General features: G+C 42.5%; 1 protein-coding gene across 1 annotated transcript; it reads right to left on the bottom strand.

The window, feature by feature from the left end:
• Positions 1–1,124: 1,124 nt before the first annotated feature.
• Positions 1,125–10,646, bottom strand: LOC111236701 (adenylate cyclase type 8-like). The gene is made up of 20 exons (XM_022765534.1): positions 10,491–10,646; positions 8,935–9,678; positions 8,085–8,234; positions 7,758–7,888; positions 7,416–7,527; positions 7,185–7,312; positions 6,901–7,059; positions 6,553–6,787; positions 6,272–6,442; positions 6,021–6,121; positions 5,148–5,349; positions 4,580–4,672; positions 4,149–4,309; positions 3,922–4,003; positions 3,577–3,735; positions 3,216–3,362; positions 2,866–2,958; positions 2,625–2,739; positions 2,276–2,478; positions 1,125–1,352 (listed from the first exon to the last, which is right to left on the bottom strand). Exons 1-20 carry the CDS (start codon positions 10,644–10,646, stop codon positions 1,125–1,127), a joined length of 3,570 nt encoding a protein of 1,189 aa, XP_022621255.1.
• Between the last annotated feature and the right edge of the window lie 2,182 nt (positions 10,647–12,828).

Genomic DNA, 12,828 nt, shown 5'->3' with positions numbered 1-12,828 from the left:
TAAGTCCTCTGGAAATCCCATAGAGGAATTCAATATTCACTTTTAAAACATAAAGAAACTCAATTCAGATTCATGTGGTTTTCATATGACAGCATCAATATGATTCAGGCCTACAGTAAAAAGTATTATACCATCCTGCAAAAGTGACCTGAGTAGTGTTTTTGGCATTGAGGTAACTATGATGGAAACATAACTGTAGCAAAGTAACTGAAGTGAGGGTAATCACAGTGTACCAAGGCAAAACTGAATTGGCTATGGTGTGATTTGTCATGTTGAGATGTTCAGATCTCAGAAATCCAGAGCAATATTGACAGTGGCATGAAAACTGATGAAAAATACCTTCTCAGCGGAAGCTATGGAAAGAATTGACGTAAAATGGAGGTAAAATATTAAACTTAACTGCATTACTGTCTGTTTATTGAAATCAAGTCCCTCTGAAAGAGATATTTAGAAAATTTTTGGACAACAGAGAAATAATGCACAAACTCACAACATGAACTGTACTGGAAAATTGTAACAATGATGCATGATAAGACAGTAGAACACTAGTTAGTATTGTATAGGCCATTGGTAGTCTATGAAAGGTTGAGGTGGTTGTTTTGAGGTATTCTTCGTTTTGGCGTAGAGGTCAGAGGACTTGTTGGAGTATCATAACAGCAAAAAAAAAAAGAAAAAAAAAAAGACATGTTGGCCTTTGTTAGCTTTGTACAAAATGAACTTAAAAACTGAAAACAGTGCTCACAATGTGTAGATATGGCAATAAAAAAACAGAAAGCAATGCTCTCAAGATACTAGACTTACTGTAAGAGAGGCTGGTATTACAGTCAGAACACACCGCTCTATTGTTCAATGATTAAATCTCAGCTTCAGGACTCCAGGCGTTTGACCATGAATGAGTTCCAGTATGTGTGGATTAAGCACAATACTGTCCAAAACCTTTATCATTTCTTTTTGAGATGACAGGAAAGCTGAGGAGGACACAGTTGTGGGGGGGAAACTGGATCCTATGACCAGTGTGCAGCTAATTTTGTTATGGCAAGGTATGAAATAAGAATAACAAAAGTGTAAACCAGTAGAAACAATATGGCTGGACTGTGTCCTCGTCTACCTGCAGTCATCTGACCCTAACAGTCCCCTCCGCATTGCAGGGCGCAGGGAGTCAGGCTGAACCCCCCGTTGGTCTCCCTCATCTTTTCCTTGTGTCTGGCCTGGACGAGACCAAACACCACTCCTGCCAGCGTCAGGCGTCCTGCTGTCCGCCCCCTCATGCGGCCATCTGTTGCGGTGTTGGTCGTCTTACTGCGCATGGTGCTGATGAAATATGTGCGTACTTTCCCCTGACGCTCACTCACCTGCAATGACAACAGTAGTTGCACACCGAACAGAAATGCAAATCAGGCAGCATGTTGGCTTTTACTTGATCTGTCTGTTGTTTCCCTTCACCAGTAGGTGCCCTTCTTATTTAAGTTGTTCCCTAATGCTAAGTGGGGTTTATTTCTACACTTGTGCTAATGAGTAATTGCCTTTACTTGTGTCAAGGCCTATTTTAAGCTGTCCACTCCTGATCCCCAGCACAGGTGTTTTCACCTTATCTGACTGATCAGACCTTCTCTCAGGCTGAAGTTATAGTAGGTGGAGCTTTAATTTATGGAGTTGACTTTTCACAACAGAAATTTTGACATGTCAAGGAATTTGGAGGGCAGGACATAAATTACACACACTCAAAATAAAATGCTAGTGGGTAAAAATAGGGCACTATCATGAGTAGTAATTTGTGACACAGCCATTGTCATCAAGCAATGCTCTACAGTGTGTTATTGTCAGCTGGTGCTTAATTGGTGACCATCACTTGGTCACATCTTTTTGTTTTGCATCGTGTTCGTGGTCTGCACGTGCCAAAGTAGTTGAGAAAAATATCAGGAGACACCTGCGTGTTTTAAACTGAACATGTTAGTGTTAAATCAAAAAGGCTGGCATGCAAGTGATTGAAATTAAGTGCTGCCACAGCTGGACAACTGTCAGCAAGAATTCTCAACAAGAAAAAGGATGCACTAATGAAAAAGGTAACATTTGCTCCAATATCACAACATATGACCCACATTCATTTTAGGAACTTAAATGAACCGTACTAGGTTTGACTTAACGTCGCGCCTCTCCAGCAAAATAAATCCATTCCTCATTTTGCTGTAATACTGTCAATGGTAGTTAAGTGTATTATATAATCATCACTAGCAGCAGGAAGTACAGAAGCAGTCGCCATCTTTCTGCTACTCACCCCTTTGACAAATATTTCTCCACGTAGCTCCAGGACAAAGCCCCATTCTGCCAGGATCCTGCGCGTGGCCTCAGGTACCTGGATGCGTCCGCTAACACCTGTGCTGTCCATGCGGCTGGCCAGGTTCACCGTTGACCCCCAGATGTCATACTGTGGCTTGGTGGCACCGATCACACCTGCGACCACCGGCCCATGGGCAATGCCTGTTTGAGTCCAACAAAGAAAATAATTTACTTTAGACAAAAGGATTAGAAAGTAGAGGGTGTATGATACTAGGTGTCTTTGAGAATGGCGCATGATCGGCAATAGTTTGTTTATGTGAGTGTGTGTGTGCCAGTCAGCCACTTACCCACACGCAGCTGAAAGTTTTTGGCAGTGTGCCTATTAATCTCTTTCAAGGTCTCCTGCATTGCCAACGCAAACAAAACCAGCTCACTCAGGTGGTTCCATTCATCCATGGACACCTGAAAGAGAGAATGATAATGATAGTTAGACGGAGAGAGGGGTGGGTAAAGCTGCTATCAGTGACGGAGGAGCAAAATGTAGCCAAAACAAAAATAATGCAGACTATGTACAAGAAGATCTCCCACCTCTCTGTCTGGAGCTAAGCCAGAGGCGGCCATGTAGCAGCTCCCGATGGTCTTGATCTTCTCCACGTAGCAGAAGTACGACTCCTCCAACAACTTGTAAGAAGAAACAGATAAAGATTAAGAGATGAATGATGAGAAGCAATCCCGTTTGCCAACAGCAAGACCTGGATTGAACGACAGGAAGGTAAATACTGTTTCAAATGCTCTGAGTGAGTACCAGAATATATACTGTACACCTACACCATTTTTACAAATGACCCATTACCCTACAATATAGTGAAATATATGGTTAAATAAATAATCTGAACATTTTGTACAAGTCACAGTTTCATTTTCAGTCCTTTACTCACCTCATCGAAGCCAGCAATGATCTCGTTCAGCAGTCGGAGGCAGTCCACTCCTTCATGTTTGATCTCTTTCTGCTCAAAGTACTCATTGAACCCAGCGATGGAGGCAAACATAACACCCACTTCATCATAGGACTGGGAGTACAGCTCCTGAAATGAAAATTGTGTCATACATAGTTGATGGGGGAATTCTTAAAAGCCTCTTTGTTTGGCTGATATATAAAAAAAATTTTTCAGAAAAACACTTAGTTATCAGGGTCAGAGGTCAGCTGTTGGTCCCAAAAGGCAAGTGAGTAAAGTATAGGAAAAGTCATGTGAACTCATTGTCAGAGTCACAGGTGGATTTCTGGGGTGTTTTCGGTACCTCGTCATTCTTGCTCCGGTCCAGGAAATGTCGCGCTACGTGCACAGGCAGGATGTTGTGCAGCAAACACTCGTTGTGTTCCCGCAACTCTCTCATGTCCTCCACTTCCTGTTGGGCCTGCAGACGCCACAGGAAGTCCAGCCTGGCAGTTGCCTCCCACTGGAGAACAAAGGGCAGATTCAGCATCAATCAGAGATCACCTGCCTTTATGCGACACACTCCTTTACCCATCTGCTGAGACAACAGTTATGACCGACTGAGACTAATAGCCAAACTTACATTTAAAAATTTACGAGCAAACCAAGCTAAACAGCAGCAGGCTTGAGACAGAGAGTTTAACAATACCTGTCGTCCATTGTAGAAGACAGCAACAATGAACATCATCATGAGAAGGATGGAGATTCCTTTCCTCCTGACATAGTGAGACCTGCACAGAGGTTAATGAAGGGAGGTGGAAAATATAGACTAATAGAGATTATGTAAAATAAAAAGGGAAAATGTGACTAAAGAGATGTTCAGCACAACAGCAGAGCAGTAGGAAGAAATTTAGTATACATGTGTTTTGCACTGACCTGTGCAGCATGTCATGGCGTGCGAGTGCGAGGAAGGCCAGGTGGATGAGGTAGGAGTATACAGCCACCGCCAGCAGCAAGACCGCCAACTTGAGCAGAGAGTTTAGACGCAGGAACACGGCACAGGTCACCATGGCGATCACACCACTCAACACAAAGATCTGAAGATACAGTGGAGTAAAGAAGAAGTTAGAGCGAGTGAAGATGAGGACATTTTAATGACATCACTTTCTTGAAGTTAAAAAAAAAAAAAGAAGCAGATTTGATGAGGTAACTTTTGGTCAAGAAAATGTGATAACATATTATTTAGTGTGAAATTAAATGTTTGTGATGTATTTTTGTGAAATTAGGATGAACAAACAGGAAATCATGTAAAATCTCTTCACGTAATATGTTGTAAAGTTAAAAATATAGACTACTCTTGTCCTTACCTCAGGGTAGGTGCAGACAGTGAGAGGACGAGAGGCTGTGCCGGTTCTGTCCATCATGTCAGCCTCTACTGTGTTTGTGAAAATACACCATACCTGCACCCAGGCACACAGCACATCAAATATAAATCACATAAAACCTCAAGCAAGCCAAGAAAAGGCTGAAAGACGGAGTATCAGCTGGTGTTTCTGTTAATGACCTAGAGCACCTCTACTGCTCTAGGTTGGGCTTCTCTACTCTGTCAGTTACATATTTGGACTGGTGTTCTTGAAAAAAGTTTGCTTGTCATCTGAGGTGTTCTGTAAGTGTCAGCAGGGAGGTGCAACTCTCTCCTTCATACATATGCATTAGAAGGGATCATGTAAATTAGGGGAGGACACACGGTTAAGTGTGATTGACTGCTCTTTCATCTGGATTTAATGTTCATACAGTTTGTGAAAATCTCTTCTGGTGCAGGGCACACATGAATGCACAGCAGTATAAGAAGGAAAGAAAAATGTGGCAGGGGAAAGACAATTTATTAAACCTTTTTATGTATGTAAATCTAACCCTGCGTTGTTTTTCTCTCACCATGTCAGTAGAGGCCAAGCCAAAGTTGATGATGATGGCAGTGAGGGTAAGGAGGTTGCGGGCACTGTTGTTTTCATGCATCCAGCAGCAGAAGTGTTGCAGTGCTGGAGGAGTCCACTTGAACTCTTCAGCCAGGGCCAACAGCAGCAGCAGCATGTAGGCGAGGAGGAAGACTGAAAACTGGAGGATGGCTGGGAACAACCTGCAGAGAGAGAGCAAGGGAAGAGGACAAGAGGAAATATTAAGGGCACGAGTAAAGGGGAAAAAATGTGAATCAGAGGTAGAGTTGGGAACCAAGAGAGACTGTGATGCATGTCATTCTTGAAAGTACCAGCAGATGGCACCAAAGTGAAAATAAAATCAAATGCTAGCAGTGCAGTAAATTGTAGTATGATCAAACAGCATGCAATTGAAAGCTGATATTTTCAGTAAGATGACTGACAACATTTGTTATTGTTCAGTTTCTTTATACATAGATTCTCTAGGAGTTTTTGATCGACAATTTATCATTTCTTAAAGCTGCAACCCATTACGTTCCTGCTATCCACTGAAGTCAAAGATGACATTATTTTGAGATTTTGTCACTCGTTGGTATTCAGGGAATATGTCAACAACCACCCAGGCAATATCAATGTGAAAATATCATTGACCTTTAATATATCAATTAAGAATTTACGTTTAAACAAATTGGATATATGAACCCTTCATGTACCTTTTACATTTATTCATTTGGCAGATGCTTTAACTCAGAGCAACTCACAAGGGTAGGGCAACACTAAAGCTTCATTCAGGCTTGATAAACCCCTATGCAACTAAACTAAATGCAGCGCTTACAGTGTGAAGTTTGACTGGATAGCATTGGTGTTTTCCTACCTGGGTGCAGAGATGAGGGCCTGGGCAGCCATGAGAAAGAGGAGCATGATGAATGAACAGACCAAGTTGGAGTTGAACATTTCGTCTCTCATCTGGGAGAACTGAACCAACCAAAATAGAGCAAAGAAACATCGGCATCATTTCAGGTACTGGTTCATAAACATCCCTTTTTGTTCATAAAGCACATGACTTCCTTAACCTAACCTTCCCCCTTGCCAACACCTTCCTAGCCTGCCCCTATAGCTGCGTACCTTGTCCTCAATGTGTGTGTCCTTGAACACCAGGGTCAGTGGTGTGATGTGCTCCTTGTGCATTCGCTCACTGCTTCGAACCTCTATAGCATGTTTGATGCGTTTGTTGATCTCTTTGGAGGTGGACTGCCAGATGTTGGGAAGCGAACCGTTTGTAAAGGAGGCCAGGATCTAAAGCACAAGGAAAGCATATGAACGGCGTCAGATTGATTGGATACACTGGATTTGGATCAAAACCTTAAGACCATGAACCCAATAATATTTTGTATCCCTGCACCTACACTGTTCATGTCAATGACGTTCCCGAAAGGTATCTCAGGGTTCCAAGTCCGATTTGTTTTCTGAACTTTGGGGGGCTCAGTGTGGTCAACATTGTTCCTTTCCTCCTGAGGGCAGATGAGGAAAGTGTCGATGCTGTGTCTCCTTAGAAACTCGTTCCTGTCACGGCCATGACCATCCTCTGTCTTGTAGGTGCCCTGTAGACTGTCCAAAGTCGCCCTTGAGATGTGGATGCGGCTGGAGGAAAGAAAAGAGAGGCAGAATAAATTATTGGTGCTGTACAACGAAATGCTCTCCAATCACAACATGAGGAAATTAATTACTCGGCAGGTACCAGCAGAGACACTAACCCTGGTATTCCCCCGGCCTCCAGCATGTTGGCGATGCCCACGTCCCAGGACCAGACATCAAACTGCCATTTCTGCAGCCCGAGCACCCCACATAAGACGGATCCTGTGTGGATCCCGATCCTCATGTCCAGGTCAAAGTTTAACTGCTTCCGTACGCACCTGGTGTTGGTGAGAAGTCAAGTGACCATACAATAGAAATATTGTTTGAATGTCTCTTTCTGTGTCAACTTTGACAGTTCTAGTCAGAAATTAGTGGGGTGTGACTCCAGTGAGTTAAAACTCACCGTATAGTGTTGATCATAGCCAGGCCCATCTCAACGCAGTGACGGGCATGGGCTTGCTGTGGCTCAGGGACCCCTGACACACAGTAGTAACAGTCTCCCAGTAACTTTATTCGCAGGCAGTGGTGCTCCTGTCATGAGAGAATATACCAGGGAAATTAGAAGGAGGGTGTCAAAAATGTATTATCCGCTATGTAAAAATATGTCAAAATAAAAAAGTACTCAGGGTTTAACCTCTGCCAGTCGGTCAAAGCGTCCAAAGAGCTTATTGAGGGTTCGAACCAGATCCTGTGACGACAGGTTCATGGACAGTAGAGTGAAACCCTTGATGTCTGCAAAAAGGATGCTGCAGAGAGGAGAGACAGAGAAAGAACTGTGAAATAAAGAATTATACTGCATGTCACATTCAAAATGTTCTCAAGTTTCCAGTCAACACATGCACAACTAATTGTAAATCAATGAATTTTCAATTTGAAAAAGGCAACACCTATGATAAACTTATTTTCTTAAAATCCTCTAATATAACATAATATATATAAGCCTGGTTAATACTATTATGTGTGTGTAAGTGTGTACCTGACGTCTTTGTACTGGTGGATATAGATCTTGTGAAACTCCTGAGGATTGAGTTCATCTTCCAAAGAGCTCATGTCAGCAATCATCTCCAAGGCAACAAAGCGAGGCAGGATTGACAGCACCAGACGCTCCTGTGTGCCGACATTATCCCAAAGTGACGTGAATGGTTTAACCAGCATAATGCCTATTTACACAAACTTCACAAGAGAATTTGAGAGGCATTTATCCTTCCATCTACAAAGTGACAACAGTCTACAGTGGTCATAATACAGTATGTCTCTATATCTCCAAGTCTAACCTATAGCACAATGTCAGCCCTCATACTACCTGTCTCTGGTTCTCTTGCTCTAGTTTGAGGCGACCCTCAATACAGCGTCGTGTCTCCAGGAACACCTGTCTCTGAACGTGGTCTGTCAGGTAGTGGATGAACAAGCCAGCTGTGTTCATACCCAGGTACAGCAGCCCTTTGGCAAACACCTGCATCCAAGGGAAAATAAACATTTATTCACTTTATTTAACTGGGAACATGTGAGCTAAAAGCATATGATTAGAAATAGGGAGTGGGTTCTGCTTTTATACAACTAGGGGGGCATCAAAGGGAAATGTCGCATGTATAGTAGGCCTGTGCACAATATCTGGACATAAGAGGTAAAGCATTTGAAGTTATTTGTACAGAGGAATATCACATATAATGTCTCAGTGGGCTTTTACAGTTTATAAACCAACATAAACTCTCTAAGTCAAATAATGGGCTTGAAGTAATGCCAGTAGCAAATCCAATTCATGTATAAACCATGTCTTGATCTGTAGAATCAGCAGGTTCATTTCAAAACAGTGATTGGAAATGGGAAATGCACAGCAGAAACAGAAATAGGCAAAGAAAAAAGGGGATTTTACATCTTCAGCCAGTATTTTACACAATTTTAAACACGGTGCTATGCAGGCAAATTACTTTATCTGGAAGAGGAATGTAACTCATTTTAGTGGAATCTTAATGTATGATGAAACATTTATAGTATGGTTTTACACGTGAGTAATATCTTGAAGGACTGTATCCAATAAAGCAGCATTTTTAGTTTGATATTGAATAATAAAAAGAAATTTCAGACATAACCTTTTGTAATATCACTCTAGGGGGAGAATGTTATTAAGGTTTAATATATCAGCATTTCCTGACCTTTTTCAAAAGCACTGCATCATTGTAGTAGCGCAATATCTCCACCAGAAGGTGCAGTACTGAGGTTAAGGAGCCGGCGCACATGGCCCACAGCAGAGGTAACGGCAGCAGCGTGTATGTGGCGAACAATGTGAACAAAACGTACCATGACGGGTCCTTTTCTAGTCCATATACCAGTCCTCCCAACACCTGCATGGTCTGTGACAGCCAGCTAGCTAGGCCAGCATAGTGGAGCCACCGCGGGGACATGGAGTCTTTGCAGGTTAACACCACGAGGCACAATGCTATAGCTAAGACCATGAAAACGCCCGTCAGGCAGCCACGCACAGTGTCCGTGACTGTTTCTGGGGCCAGTGCGAGGTACAGAACCAACACATGTAGCTTGGCCACAGCATCGATTACATTTGTGATAGCTAAGGAGTTGCGTCTTTGGTGAGAGGAGTGTTGCTGGTAGAGTTTCTCCAGGTCACAAGACCTAAAGGTGTGACCCAGGGTGGGTATGCAGACACCACGAATAGTGTGACCCCAGTGCACAAAGAAATCTGCATCGCTGGCATAGTCGTTAAAAGAACCTCCAATGCTGCTGCGTGTGCTGGTGGAACTGCGGGCCTGGGTAGGGTGGACTCTGATTGTGGAGGAGCGGCGTTTCGTGACCCCTCGTGAGGCCTTGTTGCGGATTTGTCTGTTGATCTCCTCCATGTAGGTGTCCGTCACAAAGATTTTGCGTGCTGGTTCCACACCAACCTGTCATAATGCAACAGAAAAACAGATGTGTTTACTGTAAAAGACACTTTGTGTTCTTTGCAAGGAATGGTATGATGCCAAACATCCATACTATTCTCTTAAAAAGTGACCACTTTAATGGTATAGTAATGACTTTATGATGGAAAGCAAACGTGTATGTGGTAAACAGTTCTTCATAATCATCACTGGCTTGTGTTTTTGGAAACTGATCTAAGACCCTTTAAAGGGTTGCTTCACCAGAATTACAAAAATCATACATTGTTTTCTCACTTCCCCAAGTTTGACCCATGCAGATAGTTTTAGTTTTAATGATATTTATACCTATTTATCTGTTTGATTTTGGCCACCACTATTTTGCAGTTGAAGCGAATAGAATTTCAATTGTGGTGGTCACAGCATTAACAAATTTTATTTGCATTGTGTGAAAACCAAAATCCCAAACTATCTGTAAGCTACCCTGTAAGTGACAAAATACATTTTTTGTTATTTGTGTCTTGTGACCCTTTACATTCAAGTTACATTTAATTACCACATTTCATTACTGCATGGATAGTCTAGACTGCTTTAGCCCAATAACTAATGTTCATGCTGTCCATGCAGACATACCAATCATGGGTTTCAGTTTAGCAAAATTTTCCTTGGTTTGTGTAACATGAGTCAGAGGTTCAGTGGATACTATGTCTGTTTTAGTACACATCGTCCTTATAATCTTGTACAGGAATATGTACAAAACAATAGAAAACAAAACAGCACAAACAACAGTTCCATCTGGATGCAACAAATCCACTGATGTCTGTGGGATGGCCAGTCACCTGGGCGCTGAGCTCCTGCTGGATCATGATGTGTTTTACAGCATTCTGCCACAGCATCTTTTTCCGTCGCAGCCCAGGGGACAGGGTCGCAGTCAGGCAGGGCGGCTCACGCAGCTCCATAGGGGAGACCTGTGTCGTCTCAGCAAAGGTCACCATAGTGACGACCTCAGCTGATCCTAGATGCTTGTCCCAGATTAGGAGGAGGTGGCTGCCTACAGTGGGAACAATGGTATTGCAGGAAGTAAAAGAGGAGAAAAAGGTAGTGGTGTCAGTGAAATTTAGATCTGAAAAAGGTGCTTTTAATGACATACAGAATCCTAAATGAGCTTGACTTCTCATATCTGCCTGATCTCCTTAAACTTTATATTCCATCCCATACTCTTCACCCTCAGAATACAGGGCTCCTGTCTGTGTTCAGAGCCCTTTCCTATCAGGTCCCCTTCCTCTGGAACAACCTCCCTGCTGACATCAGGTGTTATAACTCTGTTGAGGCCTTCAAATCCAAACTTAAAACTCATCTTTGCGTCTTAACTTTCAGTTAGCACCTCATTCTTTTATTATTTCAGGCTGCGTATCTGTTACCATTCTGCCACCAAAGGGTCGGCCTCAGTCTCAGTATCAGTAAAACCAGTAAAAAATCTGTAAAACCCAATATAAAAAGTAGGGTATAGTGTATGTTGTTCTGTCAACATGATTATTGTAAACTTTCTTCTTCTCTTTTGTACTGCTCTCTCTCTCTCTCTCTCTCTCTCTCTCTCTTTCAACCCAACCAGTCGAGGCAGATGGCTGCCCATCATGTGCCTGTCTCTGATCAGGTTCGCTGTCGCCAAGTGCTTTATGTTCTATACATTGGACCAGCACATGTGTCCAAATAAATATGGTTACACCTTCCAAGAAAACTGTATGTCTTAAGCTTACAATCTTTTAAAAATGGTGATGTATGTGCACAGAGCTGACAATGCTACACACATTCAGCATGTTGAAAAGAGCCACTTGCTAGGCTTCACGTGTTGGCACAGAGTGTGTGAGAAGAAAGGAAGCTTTCCAACGAATTATCTGGTGGCCAGATTTAGTCCTGAGCTGGTTAATGCCTAGAGTTAAACTCCTCCAGGTCCTTCTGGCTCTAGATGCTTCAGTCCCACCCACTCACTCAGTCCACTGTCAGCTGTCTGATTCTCATCAAGATCGTGTATCCACACTGCACAGACTGAATATGATAGAACGATTCATATTAAAAGAGTTGCGCTTTTAATTAGACCGGCCACTATGTTAGATGAAAAATATTCATCCTGTGAATTTATGGTATATTATGGCAACATCTGTATTGACTTTTTAATCACACAGCGAGCATTAGTTTCTCTGCTGTGGAAGGATCACTTGTTATTCAACTGTGCCAGGCTTGCCTCCAGTTATAACACTAAAAATAGAATACAGACTTATTTATTGCATTTTAATACAAGCATACCATATGTACTTACTGTGTGAAAAAAAGAAAAGAAATTGAAGATATAAAACTGACCTGTATTGTTTTACATATTGTGTACCCACTCCTCATGGCCAGCTTTTGCCATAGGACATATTCAGCCAGTTTGTCATACTCCATTTTTGCTGATTCTGTTGCACAGGAATTGTACATGAATCTGAAAATGACGGTATAATCCATAAATGGGAAAATGAAAGTAGTAGTCCCCGCTGTTAAGCAGAATCCAAAACCGATGAGGAGAAGGTCCAGCCAAAGTGTGTGGAGTCCTTCTGGCAGGGTTGTAGGCCACCACCTGGACTGTTTTGAAATGAAGACAACAACTGCCACAAATCAGACCTGCAGGAGTGAGGAGTGCAAAGAGGATTAGTTAGTCAGCAGCCACTCTCACTGACCTGCAAAGCTGAGGTCATTGGCTCCAAGTTAAATGCAGTGCTCTCACCCTCTGGCCAAGTCAACCAAACCTTTTAAAAGCAGGGTTGACACTTGAATTAAATAGCATTGTGAGCAGTCTCTTTTCATATGCTCTCTCTTTCATCCAATATACATTTTCTTTTTTTCATTCACTCTAATCCCATTCTATTGTCATTATAAAAATAAACAGAAGTGCTTGCTCTGCATGGCCTTCATGCTCCTGGTTATGTGAGTGTTTATCTGCAATTAGGGACACAGGGGTGACGAGTTTCTTTCAGGCTGTGTACACCGAAAAATGTTACCTAAAAGGCCTACAAATCCAGGCTGCCTGTGAGAGCACAGAAGCTGAACCCTCCCCCACCTGGTAACAGCACCCTGAGGTGATTCAACAGCAAACAGACCCCAGTGAAACTGCCTTTACTTTGATTCACATGATTCTAAGAT

This window comes from Seriola dumerili, unplaced genomic scaffold (assembly GCF_002260705.1).
Source record: "Seriola dumerili isolate Sdu_G_001 unplaced genomic scaffold, Sdu_1.0 BDQW01000025.1, whole genome shotgun sequence".
In the NCBI taxonomy this organism is placed as follows: domain Eukaryota; kingdom Metazoa; phylum Chordata; class Actinopteri; order Carangiformes; family Carangidae; genus Seriola; species Seriola dumerili.
The sequence above is the reverse complement of the archived record's forward strand: the minus strand, read 5'-3'. Positions and strand labels throughout refer to the sequence as shown.

Coding starts and splice junctions, on each gene's coding strand:
- LOC111236701 (XM_022765534.1), bottom strand. CDS start 10,646: ATGGTGACCTTTGCTGAGACGACACAGGTCTCCCCTATGGAGCTGCGT. Junction 7,060..7,184: donor GCTATGATCAACACTATACG/GTGAGTTTTAAC, acceptor CACCAACACCAG/GTGCGTACGGAAGCAGTTAA. Junction 6,122..6,271: donor ACACACACATTGAGGACAAG/GTACGCAGCTAT, acceptor TGGTTGGTTCAG/TTCTCCCAGATGAGAGACGA.